Genomic DNA, 23,152 nt, shown 5'->3' on the forward strand with positions numbered 1-23,152 from the left:
TTTTTCTTACGTACAAGTTTGGCAGCATGCAAAAAAAAAAAAAAAGACGGTGCAAAAAAGATGAACGCATAAAAATTCTATATGCAAAATTAACATTATTTTAACTCTTATTTTATCAGAATTTCATGCGATAGATTTTGCATTATTTTACACACTCGAGATGGACATCTTGATAATAAAGTATTTGTTCATATATCATGAGAAGGTAAGGAAAATAATTGGAGGCAGGGATCAGGCCGGAGTTTTTTTTTTTTTTTTTGATCAAAACGGTATTTCATTCATATACCTCTAACGTGAATACAACTAGACATGTTAAAAGAAAGTAAACAAAATAAAGCATGTGGGATACAGTCTAAACTAGTCCAAAGGACCGCCCCAGCATGCCAGGCAACATAGAAGATGACTCAGTCTGCTGCACTGTTTGTCTTTCGGTATATATGAATAATTTGACAGGGAGTCAACTCCTGCACTCAGGCCAGAGTTTCAATAGCTAGTTGTGACGAATTAAATTCTCCTTTAAGAAAAGATATTTTTTGTAGAGCAAAAACCATGGAGGGTATTTTGGACACAGCAAAAAAAAAAATGATGGAGGCGTGAGTGGCAGATTGGGACTTGACATGGTGCTCTGATTCCAAGTTGTCCTCAATTTTTCCCAAAGGTTATCTCTAGTTGGGTGGTGATACTTGAAACCCCGGTCTCCGTAGGAAGATAAAGATCTGGTCCACGCAAGAAGGAAAATTTTTCCCAATAAATACGCTTCGAGAAATAGTGGAGATGTCTCTTTCTTGGTTGAAGAAAGGGAAAGGTCACTTGGCTAAATAAGGATATTTTTGCTGAAAATTATTTTTATATTATAGAAATGAAAGGGATGCTCATATAGAATTATAAACCTGGTATACAGGCAAAGAAGACGGTCTTTTTCTATGAAAGGAAAAGGTCTATGGATAGAATCATTGAAGGATAAAAAGAAAGAAAGGAAAAATTGTTTGTGAACCCAAAGATGAGGCTAACCCATGGGACAAGGCCTTGAGCAAAACTTGTGCTTTTTTTTCATTTTTTTAATCTATCCTAGGTTTCTTTCTCAAGTGGTCCCTGTGATGATATAGTATTTTTTTAAAAAAAGTACAAGCCAAGTAAGTTGTCATATAAATGTGTCATATTTTTGGGTCCACTAGCAACACATAACAATGATTTGAGTGGGGGCATTGCAAGGCACAATGAACTCTTTTTGAAGTCATGTCACAAAAGAAACTTGCAGGAAACTTAGAGAATTAATGGAGTAGGAGTGGGGGCAGTGCTTTAATTTGCTAACATGGATGATTCTTAGGTTGAAGTATTCAATTCTACAATTTATTTTTTAAAAGAATTAGGATGGGTGAACGCCTTGCTAAAAAATAGGGTGTGGGATAGACTGAACCTAGATATCTTGCATCAATCATAAGAGACTTTATCAATTTTGACAATTTATGCCCTCAAATTTAAATTAATGATCCAATGCTAGCGGCCAGCTAGTTTATTGGTATACATTATGCCATTCTTTTATACATTCTATAATAGCAAGTTTAGAAATTTCTATGTTGATGAGATTAAGCAAATTCCTGGAAGAATGTTAAATTATGAGATATAATTATATATTTGCTTAGAATATTATGATTTTGGAAATAAAGTATTTCTTGACAAACAATTGCGTCAAATAAATTAAAAAAATTTATATTCTACTTTTAGAATGAAACTTAGAAGTTTCTCCTTATCCTATTTATCACCTTTTAGTTTAGGTGAATTATTATATTGTACTTGCTTTAAATATATTTATGCCTATTTTATGCATGATTATATCAATTTTTGCATATTTATCCTATTTATATGCATTTCTATTTGTGTTTATACAGATACTAGGACTAAAGGAAAATTAGCCCCCAAGAAAAGGGGCTAGAAAGTAAGTTGTGGGTCAATATATAGGTTTCGTACTCTGATCATTAATTAGAAGGCAGAACATGGTATCTGACCCACCCCCAACCTAGACTTGACTCAAACTCAATGATGAATATATTGGTTTAGAATCAAAGTCAAACATGTTAGAAACTTGTGAGTTGGGTTTGGGTTCGAGATTTTTATATCCAACATGAATTTGCATAATTATCTAGTTAATTATATAACACATGCACATATACATATGTATACATACACACACATGTGCATGCACATATACACACACATAACACATAAAATACATATATAATGTTAGTTTTATTTATATATCCTTTAATTGAAAAAAAAAGGTAAACTTCTTATAATAATCTAGGATCTTATCCAATAAAACTAGATGAAAGGTGTTATTAGAATTTTTTGACTCCATATATGTACCCAAGCCTTTTCTAATACATAACCACTATGGGACTAAATATATATCTATACGTATCCTCACATTCTTCCATTAAAGCCGTGGAATCCTTACCAAGCTTAGAAACTAAATCCAATCAAATCCAATCACAAATGCCAAGACTAGCCAATGGTTATTATACCAAGCTTGATTGAGTCTACTCTGATACCATTTGCAACAACCTAATACCTCATTTAGAAAAGATAATTGTAAGGTATTATTTAGATTCTTTGACTTTGTACATATATCTAAGATTTTCCTAATGCATAACAAATATGAGACTATACACACGTTCGTATGGGTCTTCAAACATATGCTAGAACATGTTTAGGCACTATATCTTTTCAATTTTTAATCTATATTGTACTTGATTTAATTTTTGTAGCATTTATTAGATGTTTCATGATAAACTATTCAAAGCATGAATTGTTAGTTTAATTAACTCTTTAAGATAAAATATTTCAAACTTGGTACGTATTTTTATTATCCATAGGACCATATCCGACCCAAACCTGATCCTTTAATGGGTATGGGTTTCAACCTGACTTAATGATGCCCATAGCATGTAATAATTTCTCCACCTGAATTTTACCTAACTATGTCAAATCTAAAGGACATTTTACCAAGTTATTTATGTCGAAACTAAAAAAATAATATTTGACAATATGATAGAAGATTAGACACCTCTGCTAATTAATTTCCACAGTTACATACACTCTTGTTATTCTATCATTTTTCTGTACATGGAAACTAAGTAATTATCATCATGTATAGGTAATATATACCTATACCCGGGTATGCCTACATTAGCTCTCTCTTACTATTTGCCATAATTAATAGCATTGCTTCTCTATTCCAAGACATGAATGTTTATTTGAAATCAAAATTATGCTAAAAAATATTGTATTGTAATAGATGGTACCACTGCAGTAGATTAATAATCTTGGATTAGATAAGCTTAAGTGGTCGAAATGTTCATATAAGCAACATATCCAAGTTATGAAATAATATGCCTATCCTTTTGAGGGTAGAACAATTTTTTGTGATTTATCAAAAACTGGTCTAAACCCACAGCCGAAAAGATATAAAATTATTGATTTTTTTTTGGTATACATACCAACGGGGACGAGTTTCTTATATTTATCCTCTAGAAAATACTATTTACATATATTTGTCACTCAAATTATCCTATTTTCGCAAGGACGCCCCTCTTATTAGATTTCTTGATAATAAATAAACATTTTGAATACATTTTAATACCATTACCTCATTTACCTGCTGTGTATTTATATATTTTACAGAATATTAATGCAAAAGGGTAACCAAAAATCTAAGAGGAGGGATATGTATATAAAAGTAGGATATAATTTATATAGAATAAAAGTATAGTAAATTCTAGAATTTTTTGCATGAATACTCATCTAAAAATTCAAATTTACCTGAATACCCTCTTAAAATTTATATTTATTTCTAGACCCTCATAAAACATTATTTTTGTACAAATGCCTCTAATATAACAGTTCTTCTAACACCGTTAATAAAAAATAATATTTATTTTAATTAAATAAAATAAAATTTTAAAATTACTTTTTTTGTCCCACATCGTAACGTCTTGTAAATATTTTTTTTTGTAAATCTACTTATTCAGAGTATTTGTAATTTTAATTTGAAATTATTAATTTTTTAACGACGTTAGATGGCGTTGGTACATATGCAAAAACAATGATAAAAAATAGGTAGAATAGCAAAATAAGTATTTTATGAGAGCATATATGCAAATATTAATTTTGGAAAGATATTTATGTAAAATTTAATATTTAGGAGGATATTTATGTAAAGTTTTCTAAATTTTATTTATAAAAATTTATTTTTTTAGTGGCTAAACTCTTTACTGGCCCGGTTCATTTGGTGGAGGCCAAGCCTACGGAGTTGGAATAGCGGAAAGCGTGGCCAAGCGGCTATAAGTTCCCGTGGACTATTCTGCCCTCCTCCACTCACGTCGCCCATCTTATCGGTCCGCCACTTTGTAAGACTTCTTATCCAAGGGATGGATGACGGAGACACAGAGAGAGAGAGACCCAAGTCGTGGACTCCAAGCAAAACCTCAAGTCTAGTTTGGCCTCATCCCAAGTACCGCTCAATATTGTTGCTTGTTAGAACAGGTCACAATATTTGACCAAGATCCGCCAATCCATCCTCTATCCGAGATCAATAGATTTTTTTTCAAATAATATAGTAGTTATTATGTAATTTTAATCTTATTAAATTATATATAAATACATAATTAATTTTTTTTAATGGTAGAGAACTCAATTCAACGAATATTAGTTCTACAAAAATACCCTAAATATTTCGCCTATATTAAATTTCTACTCAATTCAATTAAAAATCCAAAGAATATAGCATGACCCAACTCAGTCTGACCAACCAATCTGATCCGGCCGAACCAATACAGAGCTGGGTTGGATTCGTCTAGAGAAATCTTAATTTGGGATCGGACAGGATTGGGTTAGGCTTGAGAAATTTAGAGGTTGAGGTAGCTTAGAATTTACTCTCTACCCAGTTCGATTTGCTTGCGTTGCAATCCTATACTAGTTTGAAGCTTAAACTTTGCTTCAGAAATACAACAAAATTAAAGTTTTATTATCCATATATCCATTGCATTATAAATTAATTGATCTAGTCTTAGAATCCGGCAAGCCACCACTGGTTGGATAAACCCTTTTAAGAAGCTTACTCTAGGCCTTGGGGATGGGAATAGGGAAAATATTTTAGATTATAGAGAGGTCCCACAAAGTATTCCTTGAGTCTGTGTGAAGTAGGCAGGGAAACTTATGGTTCATCTGGTGGCCTTCTTGCCAAAAGAGTAACTTTTTGTATGCCTGACTGACACTAGGAGGGAAATTAGTTCGAGGATTCAGACCAAAGATTGATTTTTAAGACTAATTTTTGACAAGATTGGTCCAATCTGATTAGAGTTTTATTAGATGGCTCCTAGTAATATGACTGACAAGATCACTGAGTCTTAAAAAAAAGGTTGATGAAGTCTAGTCTTGAGAGTCAAATGTCTTAACATGTTGAAGAATTTAATCTAGGATGATGACCTCTATCAAAACCATTGGATATGGGTCTTTCATCCTACCTCAGATGCTTGCTAAGTGCAAATTGTATTAGCAAGAAGTGCACTGACATCAGAAAGTGATGTCATGGTGTAAAGAAGTGATACTAAAAGGAGTTTGTTCTGATTATCCAATAAATTAAGTCCTAATTTATTGGATGTGGATCTATTATCATTCTTGACCTGATTTATATGTGGTCCAATACTTTTTAAGCGCTATAATGCTAACAAAAAGTGTGCTTTATTTGGAAAAGTGATGTCATGATGTCAAGAAGTGATGTCACAAAAGAATTCTTTTTTTTTATCAGCAAAATGTAGCAAAAAAAAATAGAGAATCAATTCTGATTACATTCCTACACCTCCTTATTAATTCTCTATAGTCTTGCAAAGAATGTCATTTGTCGGGGATATGCTTTAGAACACTATAGCAACACTTCTTCAACTTTTTGTGATCTGTACTTATACTCTAAATCTTCTAATTCTTTCAATTAGATCTCAAAACTTAAGATTTGGTTGCAGTATGACTTGGCTGTCTATTTGAGCCCTAACACCATAGGCAGTCTGAGTGAAAATGGATAATTTTCCCTTGTTGTTTACAGGTGGAATGAAATCAAATTTGGGGATCCATTCCTATCAAAACATAACCACTCTTCTAATCCAAGCAGGAAGGATATTAATGAAATTTTATGTTTGAACTTATTGCAAATGATAATCACGTGTTGACATATTCTAACGGAGATGGATGGCTAAGTTACATTGCAACCAAATCTTAAGTTCTAGGATCTAATTGAAAAAATTAGAAGTTTTGGACATGAATACAAATTGTGAAAATTTGAAGGGGTGTTGTCGTAATTTTCTCCAAAATGTTATTTCCATCGCAAGCTAAGTGCACTACAAGTTGAACTTTGAAATCTATAAATGGCCCGGTAATCACTTCTCAATAAATTTATTAGATATTTTATCTATATCATGGCTGAACATGAACCTCAATATCTAATGCCAATTTATGTTTAATTCTTCTTCACTAAAACTTTACTTTTGCCTTTTGATTGTGCTGGCCATTTCATTATCCCTGATCTTGCATAAACTTGTGCAGAACTATGAATGAACAAGAACAAGTACAAGCTAAACATCAAATGCCAGTCAAACAAAAGATTGAGTGCTGAAAGCCAAACATCGAATGCCATTCAAACAAAGCATTGAATGTTTTCTTACAAATGCCAAAAACCTAACCCATGCCAAATTCGATCCAAGACTTTGCTTACTTGGCTATGGCAGATTGCAATTGTTTGGTTAATTCGCAACTCTGTTATTTTCCTCACCTGAACTTTTTCTAGCCAGAGAGCCACCATCAAGAAAATGTGTCACCCATTATGTCAAGGAGCTACCTTACAGTATGTGGATCCTCACGAAGGCAAAAAACGAAGTCCACCAACCATATTATATTTGGACCACCATGGCACCTGCTGGCTACTAACAGCGACAAGTTAGCTGATTTACCTTGAAAAATTTCCACTTACATGATTATAAGCACCCACCTCTGTCCCATTGATAAGGTATTTTAACTAACTTCCATACCATAGCATTTAATATTGAATGGCTAGGTCACAATTCTTGAATCGCATGGAATCAACAACCTATCATAGGTTGCTTCCATGAGCAAAAGCTAGTGGAGCCTTAATATATATGCTTAATTTCTCGTAGTTATCCATAATGATCTAATTTATGATGATCGTGATGCATGTGTTATAGATATAGTAACAAATGAAATGTTGACATAAGGTTCTCCTAGTTTTAGAGTTTGAGTGCAAAACATTCATAATATTGGCATAGATGGGAAGAAACTTAGCTGGAAAATGTGCGGGGCAAGATTTGAACCCAAGCCATTAGTACAACTCCTAATGACTTCCACAACTGCAATAATTGGCACCCTCAATGTTGCTAGACCAATATTGCAAAATGTCATAATGATAGACATTTAAATTTTGAGTTAGTTATTGAAATAAAGTTATTTATTATTATTTAAGGTTGTTCCACTGCTTATTTATGATATCATGTTAAAATGTCATGTATGTTTGTGTGTGTGGGGAGGGGGGTTCTCTATGAGTATGTTGCGGTTGACACGACCCCCGATTAGCGAATTCGGGTCAGGTGTGTGACATTAGTTATTTAAAGTAAAGTTTAAACATTGATTATTTAAATTTATTCCATTGCTTGTTTATGATACCATGAGACGCCTTGAATATTTATACAAAGAGTTTTCTATAAGTATGCGGTAGTTGCCACAACCTTCGGCTAATGATCTCGGATTGGAGGCATGACAGTAAATCATAATTGATAATTATTCTCCATGTTCGGCTCTAACTAGGTTGGATCAATTTATCTTTGTGATTTTGCATCAAAAACTATATCTTGTACCCCCTCATATGAATCGCATTTCTATTGCAAGGCATAATTTTGTCCCCGTATCACAAGCTCCAATGCTTGATTTCTGTTACATGACCTATATAATCACGTAAAATTGAAATCCGAAAGGAAGAAAAACATGTCTAAAACCTACAACTCTTCAATGAGGACCTATGCCGGCAGACTTGTTTGTATTGGGCACACTAATAATAAGGATGTGGACATTTGGAAAGCTCGAAATTGTCCTCCACTATATATATATATATATATATATATATATATATATATATATATATATATATATATATATATATATATTATTCAACACTCTCTATAATGGTCACAAGCTTATAATTGTGGACATAACAGAGGTATTTGAGACTTTTAGGCATCATTTAGTATAACAAGGGAAGATGCCCTGGTTATTACATACCTTCTTCAAAAGCCAAGGAGATACGGAATCCGGGGATAAGTTTACCATCACTTACAAGTGGCGACTAAAAGTCATCGTGCCGTGTCAGTAACGGCATCTAAGTCTTTGGGCCATGTCAGTAACGGCATCTATGCATGATGCTAAGTATATTGAGATGGAGGTATGGAACCTCACAAGAGGACCATGGCTGGCAATTAGGTTGGGACGGGCAAATGCAATTTGGATCAAATATTTGTCAATTTGAATCCAATCTATTTATTACATAAATCAAAATTTTATATCTGAATCTAGCTTATTTATTAACTAGGTAGCTCGATCCAACTGCCACAACCGATTTATTAGAGATATCAAGTCAGTCTATATAAATTTATAATGGATTAAATTGATTTGAACAGGTTAAGCGGATCAGATTAAATATGTCAGAAATAGGTTAAGTAGATTTTAAATAGGTTAAACAGATTAAATATATCGGATTATAATTCGCTTTAATTATTAAACTGGTCAAAATGGGCTAAATGAATCGAAGGTATAAACTTAAACCCAACCCATTTGATGAATAGGTCTAAACGGGTTGACCCGTTTTTGATACAAAATCATTTATATCAAACCTTAAACTTGTTTAAAATAGGTCGTTCGCGAGTCAAGTTGACGATCGGATCATAAACTACCATCCTTTAAAACGGACCAAGAGCATTGTACAGGCTTTGGATTCTTCAATAAGGACTCAGGCTTTGTAATATCATGTGCCCTTGGCCACAAGTTATTGGCACAAGTTGGGGTCTTCTTCCTTCTAAGTCGCCATCAATAGTTTTCCCACTCCCCCATCCAAATTGTCCAACAATTACCTAGAAATGATCTAATCTAGTCACGGGTTTTCTTTTTGTTTTCCTCCTTTTCCATGTGATCATCTGCAAAGCAACCTACACTTAGTCTAGAAAGCTGGTATTGTAGAAAAGAGAAAAATTAGAGGAATGCAACGATGGCCGAATGTACTCTATTCCAATAAATTAGGATTACAAGTTCTAACAGAAAAATGTTCATTTTTTCTTAAAATCTAAAGGCTCGTTTGGTTCGCGAAAAAAAGAAGAGAAGAAAGTATGGTCAATGGAAAAGTAATGAGATGCCTCTTGTTTGGTTGGAGTTTTCAAAAGAGAGAGATGGAAAAGTTGCATTCTCATGGAAATATGATTACCACATTTCATGGAGAAATCTTTCCCATGAGAAACATAGGAAAGTTACTTTTCCATGAGGCGTGAATCACTCCACTTTTATTTTTTTTTCTAAAAACGCCCTTCAGCATTAAAAATGTATTAAAAACCTAATTTTTATTAAGAGTATAATAGGAATTACACACAATTTTTCCAAGAAATTGAATGGTCAACCAAACATAATCACTCTGGAAATCTGTCATTTTTCCAGGTTTAACCAAACATGCCAAAAGTACATTTTCGGGCATTCTCTTTCTAGAAATTTTTTTTTTCAGAAATCATATTTGTAGAAGAAAAAATGTTTTCCACGAACCAAACAAGCCCTAAGAGTGATGGAAATTTATGGCTTCTTCTGGTCCCTAAAACTTCTCTTTCTGCTTGGTTCCCATAGCAGGGCTTTTCGACATGGGCAGATCATAGTGCTAGGTAACATGATCCAATATTAGATCCAAGTACAATGCAAATCAGAGTTTGTGTTAAGTGATCGGTTGAATAATCAATAAACCTATCCTCTTCCATCAAGATGGAGCCAGCCACAAAGAACAAGTCAGAAGTCAGTAAATCTTGGTATCAACTAAGGCTTAGCCAAACATTTTAGTACTCTATCCTCTAGGAGGTATTAGACTGAAGACTTCATGGTACATTCACAGGAACTTTGTAGGGAGTTTCTTTCTTTCTTAACACAAGATTGAATTAGCACTGAATTTTGAGCAATAGGCCAAAGTTCCCCAAAAGATTGAACCATACAGAAACCATTTTATGGACCTCTACTTCTATAGCCCCTACGCAGTTTTTAAATATTTTACACACTGATTCTCATAACTGTATTTATCCAAATATAATATAATAAAGATCCAGTTTTCCCCAAAAAAATAAAAAAATAAAAAAGTAAGCACTCTTAACCATAGTATATCACAGGGGGCACCACGCAATCATGCAATTAGAGGGAAAAGGGAAGCTTAAGATGTGGAGGCAAAGCAAAGGGCCACAGCCAAGGGGGACGAGTATTTTAGACTTCTAGGGCTCGTTTGGTTCGCGGGAAGCATTTTCCTTCCTAGGAATATGATTTCTGGGAAACAAATTCCTAGGAAGAGAATGCCTAGGAAAGTATTTTTGGCATGTTTGGTTGACCATGGGAAAGTGACAAATTTCCAAGGTGTTTATGTTTGGTTGGCCATCCACTTTCCTAGGAAAGTTATATATAATTCCTATTATGCCCTTAATAAAAATTAGGTTTTTAATGCCTCTTTAATGCTTCTTTAATGCTGAAGGGACTTTTTGGGAAAAAGTAAAAATGGAGTGATTCCCGCCTCATGGGAAAGTAACTTTCCCATGTTTCTCATGGGAAAGACTTTCCCATGAAATGTGGGAATCACATTCCCATGGGAATATAACTTTTCCTTCTCTCTCCTTTGAAAACTCCAACCAAACAAGAGGCATCTCATTACTTTCCCGTACTTTCCCCCCTTCTTTTCCCGCGAACCAATCGAGCCCCTAATGACATATACTGGGATCCTCTATTGGTTATTGAGCTAATGGGGCCTGGTGGACCAACCCAAAGAGGTTGCCACAAGTCACAACTAGCAGAAATTCATCTTAAGGGCATATACTGGGATACTGTATTGGGATACTTCTAAGGGCAGAAATTCACAACTGCAGTGGGTTTTGGAATATGTCTCAAGCCACAATCAATCATCATCTAATCATATTTCCTTGAATCATGGACATTTTTGTTTTCTTCTCATTTTGATCATCTACTAAGAAGCATACACTTGAGAGAAAAATTGATAAGGACTAGTAGCTGACACAGAATGTGTAGCAAGTTATAATTTTGACTTTAGATCTTCTGAACAGTCATTTAAACAATCAGCCCAGCCTTTTTCCTTCCAAATGATGTCAGAAACAGACCCCAGGGCCAAATTAGTTAGGAAGTATTCATACCACTCCCAATGCTTATGTTGGGGCCATCTCTCTTTAGAGAAGGTTCAAGAAGACAAATGGGAGTTCAACCTACAGGCCGAAGATGCAGCACAACCCTAGCAACTCTGTGGAACAAAAATACAATTCAAGCTGTAGAAAAGAGTTGCTACGAAGACGTGGGGCGACAATGAGTCTAGCAACAAGATTGGCAGAGCTTTTCTAGCTTCATGGAAGGCAATGGAGCTTGATGCATGGATGGCCAATGTGGACTAGAGAGTTGGTCATTGGGACATGTCATGTTGCAGTATGGTGTGGTTGGCCAGCCTGCCGAACATGACTCGACAAGCCGCCATACAACCAGCAAGTTTAGGTGCAAATATAACATCTCATACCTCTACCATGAGATTAGATATGACAAAGAATATGACATTGTGAAAATATTGTAATAAGTGTGGCCTCAAACAACCCACAAGTTTATCAATGTTACTAGTGCTGCAGAACTAAGAGAGAATGAACAACCACATAACTAGATGCCCGTAATATTTATTGACAACATCTTGCTTAACAAATATTAGAATGCAAAGATCTACAACGGTGTTAGATCATACCTTAAATTGTTCCGAGTCTTAATCTAAATGTAGATGAACTAAGATCAGCACCAACCTTTTGGACAAAGATGACGCCAGATCAACTGCTGCTAACTATAGCAGTTGAACATTAAAAACTGAAGCACTCTTGCTTCCAGAGTCATTTTTTGCATGATCAAAACTCCGCTTTGCTGGACATGTCTTCACCCTCTGAGCTATACTCATTACCACGTGAAATAATATTCATGAAAGTCTTCTTAGCCTGGCCAACAACATGAGAAGTTTTCCTTGCAGCACCGGCTACCACAGGTTGCAGAGAAATGTTGGGCAAGTTTGCTCGTTCCTGTATCATTGCTGATGTAAACATCAGCATAAAATCACTTTAGCTCAACATAAAGAAAACAGGTTTTAGCATCTGAATGAGAAAATCTAAGTGACAACATACACATGGTCTGCTGCCGAGCTGAGGCACCAATCTGCCGGATTCCAGCTTCTGCAGCCTGCATAGCCTGTGCTGATTTGCTAACACCATCAGCTATTTCTTGGCTGTGTTGTAGAGATAACACTTGTATAAGAGTCACTCTTTGAAGCCAGATCTAAAATACACTAATTTGCAAATCAGTTCAGTGATCAATGGAAAAAATGTGACTGAACTACTTCCATTTCATTAAGAACAAGAAATTGATGAATGATAACAAACCATATTACACTACTGCTGATTTTACGATTTTAACCTTCAACTACTTGACCTGATAAGCTCATAAACCTACACTAAGAAGCAGATTTATTACTAATCTAAGTTGTGCATTTCTCTGAAGTGGGCAGCAACATAAAGAAGGATTAGTCAGATGAAGAAAAATCAAACTCAGTAGCTAAACTCTAATATATATGAGTGTTTTAATTCAGTGATCTCAACTCAAACTGCAGGATTTTAGTTCTCTCGTGTACAGGTACAACCATCAAATTGGAGGGTTGCAAAGCTGACTCCTCTCTGTCTGGAAGGGCAGTCATTATTTGAATTTGTAACTTTTAATTCATCTTCATCACTCTCATGAGGACACCCTTGGCGGTGATCTCCACATAATTTTGTGGGATGATATAGCCCATCAAAATAAAAAACGGGGCTTCAGCAGGAGTCAGTTAAGGTTAATAGATTAGGTTTTCTTCTTCAAGGCATATTCTGTTTGTTCACTGACTTCATACCTGAGAGTGGCTTGGCAGAACAGAGTGGATTCTGTTTGTATATTAATTGACGCCAAACACTTGGCTTACATTATCAAATATGAGAAATCATATCCTATGCAGCATCACAATATGGCCGCCGGTCAGGAAGATTTAGTGTTTGATGCAGCAATGCGGGGGGATCCAAGTAAAATATCTTGCAAGAGGAAAAAAATGTTACTGTAGACTCCCAGGCTCAGATTGGTGCTCATTGCGGCAGTCTCCAGTTTTATTCAGACAGTGCATTGATGACATACATGTTCAGTTAGATGGAGATTATTTCACCATCTCATGGTCGTGTGCCCTTTGGGGTAGGAATCATACAATGCGACATGGCTGGCAATCAACCACCAGACCAAAAAAACAAAGCAGAAATATTGTGCTGATCCACACAATAATGGCAAAACTACTGAATTTATGGTGAACATTGAGGTTTTAGGAGATGCAGGTTGTGAAATCACTCACTTGAAGGCTATAAAAAGCTGAGATAAATGCAGTCTTTAATCCTAAGAGATGAAATAATTTAATTAAGTTGATACAAGAGTAACTGTTATAACCCTTACAAAGACGGGTTATTCATGGGCAGTCTTGTGTAACGCCATTTTGCAAGTCCCCTAAGTGAGTAAAATATCCATGTACTAGGAAGCTTGACTAATGAGTAGGGGAGATTGTAATTTGCTGAAATCTCAGTATAAGAAACTTCAAGAGAAGATATAGAACTCAAGAAGGCATGAAGAGTAACACGAGAAACCATCATTTGGGTCTTGGAGAAGAACCTCAATTTTATTTTCTTTTATTTTTTTTTACCAATGAACACATTTTGGGTGATGTCTAGCTTTACAAAGGGGAGCCAAGTCTTGTCAACTACCCATCTTTTCCAAGAGTTTGCATAGAGATCTATGTGGAAGCCTGTAACTTTTCATTCACTTTTTAAACAGATACACTCAACCACTGTATTCCACCCATCACTTTTCTTGCATTAATTGTAGGCAGTGAGATACATAAGGGATACGATGGACTTGAAAAAAAAGAAGACACTGAATCTCTTCTGTCCACTTATTCTCTTTCTGTAGATGCATTCACAAGTCAAAATTTCTTGCTATCTAGGTAATAAGCTGATTTCTACTTGTAAAAGAATTAACTGATGTGATTGTGGCATACTAGTATCCTATGATGCGGCAGCATCATAGCTTAGGAAGTTAGTCAAGGAGCTGGAACGTGCAAACTATCCCCTTTGCATTTTCTTTGTTAGGTTTGAGGTTCCCACTCCCCGTAGACATATTTTTGCAATAGGAACATAACCACTGGCGGAGATAGAGAGGTGAGAAGCGGAAGTTGCCCCCCTTGAAAATTTGGTAACACCAGCTCCTACTAGCTTGGGCTTCATCTACTCCATCCAAAACTTAACTAATCCCTGCTAGCATGGAAATGATTTACTCCATTCATTCTGAGTGGGCCCGTCACAGAACAAGCCTGAGCCTCACACTATAATCAAGGCCCGATGCCTCCTTTTACCAAGGATTCCTTCTCTATCTGCTTCTAATTTCCTAAACCACTGATAGTAATCCTGAACAGGTAACTTAAGAATCCAATGATATGAGATATTCATGGAGATCACTATGTTTTTTGGGCATTCGCAGAAGTGGAACCAAATGCCCTGCAAGCAATATATTAGCAAAAGTAATATATGTGTTTTTTCAATTCTCTTTCTTGTTCTTTCATTTGAAGATTTTTCTCATGTCATTCTTTTCAAAAGCTTTTTTTTTCAATTTTCATTTGTTCATTCTCTTTCTTATTCTTTCATTTGAAGATGTTTCTCATGTCATTCTTTTCAAAAGCTTTTTTTTAAAATTTTCATTTGTTCACTCATCATCTATGTAATCTCAGATGCTTTTATGTTTCTACCCAAAAACCTTTGCAATATTTTCTAGCCAAACTGATTAATTTTGATTGCTTGATGCTTCCTAGAAAATCATTTCTTAAATCTTAAAAAAAAACATTTCTTATAAGCTATTTAAAAATCTAAATTTCATATAAGATATCTAGATTTCTAAAGACACATTGGTGGTTATTACTAAATTTCCTTCTTCTTCATGTAATGTTCATCATGTTGGAGCCTAAAAGAAAAACGAAGCTTTAGATTAAATTTATCCTGAGCTCGATACAATTATTAAGCCACAAACAGTTACAGAATTTTAAGATTCCATATTCCTCAAATATCATAATATATTAATCAAGCCACCCCACCCCACCCCCACCTCTGTGCAAGTGAATTCTTGGCTCCACCACTTTACACAACTGCAGCAGGTAGAAACCCACCTTCCCACGATAAATATAAGAAAAAAGATGATATAAATATCCATCAGCACAAATATGACTAATTTCCATGATATATTTAACAGTATACCAATAGATTAACGCCAGAGGGAAAGGAGCATTCAACATTGATAAAGACACAACTCCCATAAATTATGAGATTAACTCATGGTACTCTACAACTAAAATAGTATAACACATATTTCCTGAATTATTCTTCCCCTTTTTTTTGATAAGAGTGGATAATTCTTCCTTTATTGTCAGGAGAAAATAAAATGGGTCAGCATACACAAATAGTTATAAATTCCTACATGGCAACAAAGAACCAGTGCTTCCTTACGTCTTAGTAGGAGGATTTTGTCTACCTATGGCACCATAATAACCACTTTAGAAGCTCTCAGGAAACTTGCTGCCACAGTCACTTACTAAGTGCTCCCTATTCAAAATTGCTTTGATAGATCCATTTCCCTGCAACTCTACCCGCCTCCAAATCCACTCATACTTCAGGTGAGTAAGCCTTTGGTCTTAAGATAAATTGCTCTTCTAACGACAATCATATCAATAAATCCAGTTCAATGCCTCAATTTAAAGCACTTTACCAGCAGACCAGATTTCTTTAAATTATACTTGCTTCCAGAACACTTCTAGGCTTCTAGCTACTCCTTCATACACTTTGGTAACAACTTCTCATTTTTATGATTAACACAGACACTATAAAAGAAGATGCATAATTCTAGAAATGATAGACTGAGGGCAGATCATTATGATAAATTCCAAGCGTTATATTCGAATTTGTTTGTGATAATATAATTTAAGTGGAGTAAAATTCTGTAAGGTATACAGTTTCCTTATGATACAGATCATTACTCTCCCCATCTTGTTGCATGATGACAGGGATGCAGCAAGCAATGAAAAACTTCTTTGTTCTTTCTCTAAAGAATCAAAGGACAGTTTAACTCATCAAAGATTATCAGAATACAGAAAATATGGAGGATGCATTTAGTGGAAAAAATTATGAGAATGTTAAATTGAAGAAATCCACGTTTCCTTTTAGTAATATATATTTGGCATGTGCAATTAAATTCTTTTCTTTTATCTTTCCTTTTTCTCTTTTGTGTGTGAGTGTAGCTATAGTTGCATACCTCAAATCACTCAATTCCAAAGTAAGATCACTGATCTCCATGCCTGAGAGTCTGATTGCAGCCATGGTACTAGGAATCTCCTCTCGAGCAGTATCTGCCAACCTTGCAAGAGATGTTGCAGCTCTCTTCATTGCCTACATAAGGAAAAGGGATATATATAACTGGGATGGAACATGTCATTGAAGAATGTAAGAACAATGTTAGTTGTTCAAGATATCAATTCTATAGTTAAAACTTGAACCTGTCCATGCTTTTTATAGTTGTTAAACTTGGAAAGTAAGTATGAGTTTGAACAGTGTAAACTCATGTTAAATTACCAGAATTTTGGAGCCTAAAACCTATTGGTAGTACGCATATTAGGCTATTGTGCAAATTAATAGATTTATTGCACAGTTGAATATTTTTCAATACCTCTCCTCAACTAGACAGAATTTAAGCACAGATTTCTCTTAGTGAACCATCTTCAAGATAATTTCAGAGAACTATAAAACGATATCAGTAATATTTTTGCAACCTTCACCTTCAGATTGAAATGTAACTATCCTTTGCGCAAAGGTATTACTTCTGGCATTTTGCTGGACTAGCCAAAAACTAAGAACCTGTTTTATGTTAGAAAGGCTGGTCTATCCTTCATTTTGATGAGGCATATCATGTTATACATGAATATGACGATTGGACCCAATAACCACTAATAGAAAAGCAAGATTTCTAGTTTGCGATGCTATGACAGCTCAATGATATAATCTATAGTTAGATCTACTTGAAGGAAAACTAGCCAAAAAATAGCAACCTGTTCTCTGTTAGAAAGACTGGTCTATCCTTCATATTGACAAGGCATATCATGTTATACATGAAAATGATGATTTGACCACCCAACGACCACTAATAGAAAAACAAGATTTCTAGTTTGCCATTCTATGAAGGCTCAATGATCTAATCTAAAGTAGACCCAGTTACAGGAAATAAGAATGCGAGGAAGGCATCGAAATAGTGACTACAAGCTATGAAGAAAAGATAGCTTAGGTGTTAAGGCTGAAGGCTAAGCTAGGAAAATTCTTAAGAGCAAACTACCACAAATAAGTGCTCATGCACATGACAATGCGCCAGTTTGCTGACAAGCAGAAGTGATGGCAACATAGTCCAAGTTACAAAATATGTTCATGAGCAAGCTAAGTTGATGACAAGCAGAAGTGCTCAGGCACATGGAAAACAAAATTGACACACAAGGAAGGCATATGCTGCAAGCTCTAGTTGGGTCATTATACCTCAAAGTATAGCAGGGGTACAAGTGTAAGAAGGTGAAGCATGATAAAGCCAACGCCTGATCAACCTCAGTTAAAATGTGTATCAAACATTAACTTCAAGATTGGGCCAGGTGGTTTTCTATTTAAATGAGCTTGATTGATTCTCTTTTCTAGCTAAGTGAAATAGGAGCCTATTCAAGCATCTAAGTTCAACTGAAACCCTCCAACTGATCCATTCTTGAACTCGAGCTCCAATAAAGCTCGGTTCAAGCCTGAACTGAGACACAGTTTAAACTATAAACAAATAATTGTCTGGAAAACAGTGAGAGCCAATTAAAGGCCCTACATCAAAATCATGAAGATCATAAACTTTAGCAAGACAGGATAGAACAACAAAGAGAATACTAAATAAGCCAGATATATGAACTTCCACTCAAACTTAAGGTAGCTCTAACAAGAAGTATCGAAAGTCTAGAAGCTAAAAAACAAAAAGTGGAAACAGGAAGATGAGATACAAGAAGTGGAAAGAGCACATGAAGGATCAGAGTTGCCCTCTTCAAAATGTTAAATTGTAATTATAGTAAGCATCTAGAATTTTAAATATCACCACTAGCTCAAAAATTGTGTACAAGAACACATTAAAGATCATCGGCTCAAAAACAGTGAGTTGCCTGTAACTGAATTTGTTGAGTACAACTTAATCTTCTACTGTTCTATTATACATACTATTTGCTTAGTTGACATGAATACACCAATTCACAACTGGAATCTACTTAAATCTTTTGATGTATCTATTACTCTGACATTTCCTCGACAAAGCAGGATTCCAAGTCTGGGATATGAAACAAGTGACTTGAACATTATGAAGTGAAACTTCTATATTGACCATATTTTGGATCTAAAAGCACCAACATACTAATTTACACAAACTAACATTCTCAATCTTAAGTAATACAATAATTGATATTAGTCATATGCTATGTACAAAACTATAGCTTCATTTAACTGAAGTTGAATAAGCAAGAATCAGCACAAAATCTACAAAGCTTTACCAGGACTAATGATACTATGTAAAATTGTAAATATCATATGCATGCCCCTAATCTCCTCACAAGCATTTAAAGTCCAATGTACAAGATTACATAGAAGAATAAAACCAAAAACTTACAAATAGTGTTGGAATAGTTGCAATCACTAAGCTGGTAAATGCGATAGAAGTCTGCATCAAAAATTGAGCCAATTGGAATATCAGTTCAAATCAATCAGAAAAGAACATGAAAAGACAATTAAAAACCTAAAAGTTTAAGTGCTATTCCCATTGAGTTTTAAGCTCGTAGCCTATTTATGCAAGATAGTCAGGCACCACTAAAATGGTGATGTTGTTTGAACCTTACTCATCTAAAATACAATATGACATTGCACATGATATATGGGAATACAATAACATAGAAATATTGAAGTAATGCTACCAACACCTGCTTCACCACCATATGCTGCCGTTAAGGCATCTTCTTTGTTCCAATGCTTGTCCAAGACAAACTAGTATTCCAATGACAAGCACGGATACCTGGGTGGAGAACAGAGGGTTGGCAGCATTATCCATAGTAGGCCATTGTAAGAACACAAGGGTTCTCCATCTACCGCTGTCAACAAAAGTGAGAGCAGAAGCAATCTTCCCTTTTGATCTCAACTATGAACTTGGAATTATATTTTTCATGCCATCACAATTATGAACAACATATGAAGAGATTCTAAACAAACCACCGTCAACAATGATGTAAGCAAAAGGAGCCTGTCACCCTATTTGAACTAAAGATATAATATTTATTACTTCCTTTATCATCGAAACATAGTTCAGGATGCCCCCATATGCCTGTATTAATATTGAGGAGAACAGAAGGGCCCTGCTTTTTGATCATATGCTGGGATTTGATATCTCACTTATGACAAATACATGGAATTTAGTACATATCAACATCCTCCTAGCTACTTTGCCGTTCATAGAAAAACAAATTGCCAATCTTCTTCCCCAAAAAGCATTTGACAAGACAAGAAACATGCTTCCATTCCGGCCACACCTTTTTTTCATGACCAAGAGAACTAACATAAGCGGGATATAGTATAGTAAATGATATACTTGAATACAGATATAGGTGAAAATTTTTGCTTAACACACCAGTAATAAATTCCTATATCCTAGGCAGCTACAAGTACATTAATCTCAGTGTTGCATGGACATGGCTACAAGAATCAGAATCATATTTGTATCCTAGTGTCTAACTTGGCAATGAGAAAATAAAAGAAGATATCCGAATACATAGAATAAAATATAGTTTTAACTAAAATATATATTTATACCTTTAAATGTTGTTTGTTTAACATTAAAAGAAAAATTTTAAAAAGATATTGTTTGTTAAGGTCTTTGCATACTTGTTTCTCATCCAAACTTTCCAATTAATATGGATGTAAGAAAAATAACAATTTGTGGAGTTATTTCAATCCTTACATTCTATATCAATCTCAAAAAAAGAACAAATACTCTCTTCTAATGCCAAAATGGATGATCAAACTTGTTGTTCAAAGAATCCAACTCTCCACCAATCTTTGTAAGCTACAACTGAGACTCATAATATGGACAGATATCATACATCAATATTAGGAGCCGGATGCGAGTGTCTCAGTAAGATAGATTAATCTTGGTCACAGCAGGAAACTTACTAAAAATAGGTGAATTCCATATCAGCCATGAGATGTAAATCTTACTATGAAGGTCCCCATGGCTTTTTAGTTGAGACAATTCATGAATTGAACAAAATTTTGCAAGAGAAAAATTACTACTGAACTAAAACTTCTTATTCAGTTACATCATGCCAATGCAGGAAAATTTGAAAGGAATCATGTACATAATTATAAAATTTACACAATAAATGGTCAAAAATACTGGTTCTTCATGTCTATCTTAGTTAAACCATGCTATGACAAAAATCAGAAAATGGGGCATGGGGGAGCACAAATATTCTACTTACAAATTAGACCCTTGATACCCATTTTGCCATTAGATTTAATAAAAGAGAATTTAATTAAAAACACCAAATTTCCAACTTAACAAACTGGAAAAGGAAGTTAAAAGGACATAATAAAACATAATATTAAATTTATGGTATTCTGAAATCCTAATTTTCCCAGCAGACAGTAACATAAAGGAAAAAAAAAAAGAAAAAGATCCGTGATGCAAGTGGAACACAATAAGACTGTAAGAACTCGCTATGATTGAATCAGATGAAAGAAAAATAGGAAATATGGCTGATATAAACTTGTACACGTTCAGATAAAACAAAACTCCCGTGTTGACTGCATTTTTATTTAAAAAAAAAAAGTTAAAAGTTTTAACACAATTAAGCTATCTGTGCATCTAATTTCTCCAAAACACATTATCTTAAAAAAAAGAAACGATTGCAGATAAGAGCAGAGAATATGAAATCCATATCCTAGTAACATGGAGAAATATAGATGAAAACTAAGTCTGCAATTATTGCATCAAAAGATGATATTTTGCAGCAGCAAGCATAACAACAGAAAAAGGAAATGATTCATACAGTACCAATTCTTAAACTTAAAAAAACGGGAATAATTTTTTTGGGAAGAATCCATCAAAGCACGTAGCAACAAATTAAAAGGCACTAACCAGAAAGAAAACAAAATAATTAAAATGGAAAAAAAATTATACCGTCGAAGCGATGAACGCCAAGAGAAAGAACGCCTGATCCCCCAGGCTCATTCGATACATACTCAGACACAACGGAAGCTTAGGGCTTCCGACCGCCACGCTCAGCCCGGCCCCTCCCGCTCCGTCGCGGCCTGCCGCCTCCCCCTCCACCACCCTCGCATCGGCCTCCCGCACCTCCTCCGCCGTCTCACGGATCGACGGCGCGGCATCCTCGATGCGCCTCGCGGAGCAGCGCAATAGCGCGTGGCGAGAAGGGAGGGCGCGACGGATCGGAGCTAGGGTTGGGAAGCCTTCGGGCAGGGGGGAGATGGGGATAAGAGCTTTAGGGATTCGACGAATCGAGGAGAGGTTGGGCGAGGAGGAGGAGGAGGAGAAGGAGAGAAGGAGGGGTTCGGCGGAGGAGCCGAGAGTACAAGGGCGGAGAAGCATACTGCCAGGAGCTTTGTAGTTTGCGTTGGGAGCGTGGCAGAAAGAGAGGAAGCAAGCTACTCCTGCGATTTTTTCCCCCTTTTTTTCCTTTTTTTTTCACTTTTCATAAAATATTTAAATTCTTCTCTCTTTAATTGTTGTTAAAAGATTGCCGAAGCATTGAGTAGTTGACTCATTTGCACGTGCAAGGTCCTGGAAAAATTAAAATTAGGTTACTGATTTGGTTGAAACTTTACATTCATATAATTTATTTGATATTTTGGTTTGTTTCTAGCAAGATTGATTGATTTGTAACTCTGGTCAGCTATAATATATTCAATAATTAGTAGAAGATACTTATGTTGCATGAACCAAGCTATATAATTTAATATTTAAGTTCACAAAATTTTGGATGGTATATTGTACCATGCATGCCTTTATAGTCATCCTCCATTAGATCAGTCTGACTAGGAGTAATGATAATTATAGCAGCTGGTATTTTTCATTGTTGTGAAAAAAATGATGCACTCAATTCAACTCAACTAAGCCTTAATTTCTAACTCACGATTGCCTATGTTACATGAGCTTCTAGTAAGGCTGTCAAATAATGACTCGACTCATCAATTTGATCCATGTTCGACTTACCATAAATAGGTTTAGATTCAAGCTAAATAGGTTTGGATGATAAATAGGTCGATTCAGGCAAAATAGTCTTGTTATTCCTTTGTTTCAGCTTGGGTTTTAGGTGTCACAATTACTTGATCTTAATTTATAATATGGTTCCTCTTTATAAGAGCTCATGATTTGGAATCTAAAACCCCAATGTCTTTCTTTAACCCACCATAAGTCTTGGCCTCTCAATTAAGTTAGAAGAGATGGACCTACTTTGAAGAGGCTAACACGAGTTTTGGATCGAAAAAATTGGATGAGTCTACTTTTTGTTCATATAAGGGTCATAAACGTTCATTTGTGAAGATTACAATATGATATAATTAGATAAAGCTAGTGGAAACGAATGATCTTTGTTCTCCTTTAATAGTGC

The 23,152-nt window shown here is 35.1% G+C and overlaps 1 protein-coding gene across 2 annotated transcripts; it reads right to left on the bottom strand.

Annotated features, from left to right (window-relative positions):
• Window positions 1-11,905: 11,905 nt before the first annotated feature.
• LOC103716140 (uncharacterized) lies at window positions 11,906-22,225 on the bottom strand. 2 transcript variants are annotated; one of them, XM_008804019.5, is made up of 5 exons: window positions 21,703-22,220; window positions 19,144-19,194; window positions 16,732-16,865; window positions 12,498-12,598; window positions 11,906-12,406 (listed from the first exon to the last, which is right to left on the bottom strand). In XM_008804019.5, exons 1-5 carry the CDS (start codon window positions 22,129-22,131, stop codon window positions 12,228-12,230), a joined length of 894 nt encoding a protein of 297 aa, XP_008802241.1. In that variant the 5' UTR covers window positions 22,132-22,220; the 3' UTR covers window positions 11,906-12,227. The 2 variants fall into 2 exon arrangements, with proteins under 2 accessions (XP_008802241.1, XP_088564814.1); XM_088708688.1 differs by having other exon boundaries at window positions 12,255-12,395; window positions 21,703-22,225.
• Between the last annotated feature and the right edge of the window lie 927 nt (window positions 22,226-23,152).

Source organism: Phoenix dactylifera, chromosome 12, assembly GCF_051530095.1.
Source record: "Phoenix dactylifera cultivar Ajwa chromosome 12, Ajwa_hap1_PhDact_Kaust_v1.1, whole genome shotgun sequence".
Taxonomy (NCBI): domain Eukaryota; kingdom Viridiplantae; phylum Streptophyta; class Magnoliopsida; order Arecales; family Arecaceae; genus Phoenix; species Phoenix dactylifera.

Excerpts from the sequence above, each read along its gene's own strand:
- LOC103716140 (XM_008804019.5), bottom strand. The coding sequence starts at position 22,131 with ATGCTTCTCCGCCCTTGTACTCTCGGCTCCTCCGCCGAACCCCTCCTT. Across the intron at positions 12,599-16,731 it reads TTGGAATTGAGTGATTTGAG|CCAAGAAATAGCTGATGGTG; the intron begins GTATGCAACTAT and ends TCTACAACACAG. Across the intron at positions 12,407-12,497 it reads AGCTCGGCAGCAGACCATGT|CAATGATACAGGAACGAGCA; the intron begins GTATGTTGTCAC and ends TGTTTACATCAG.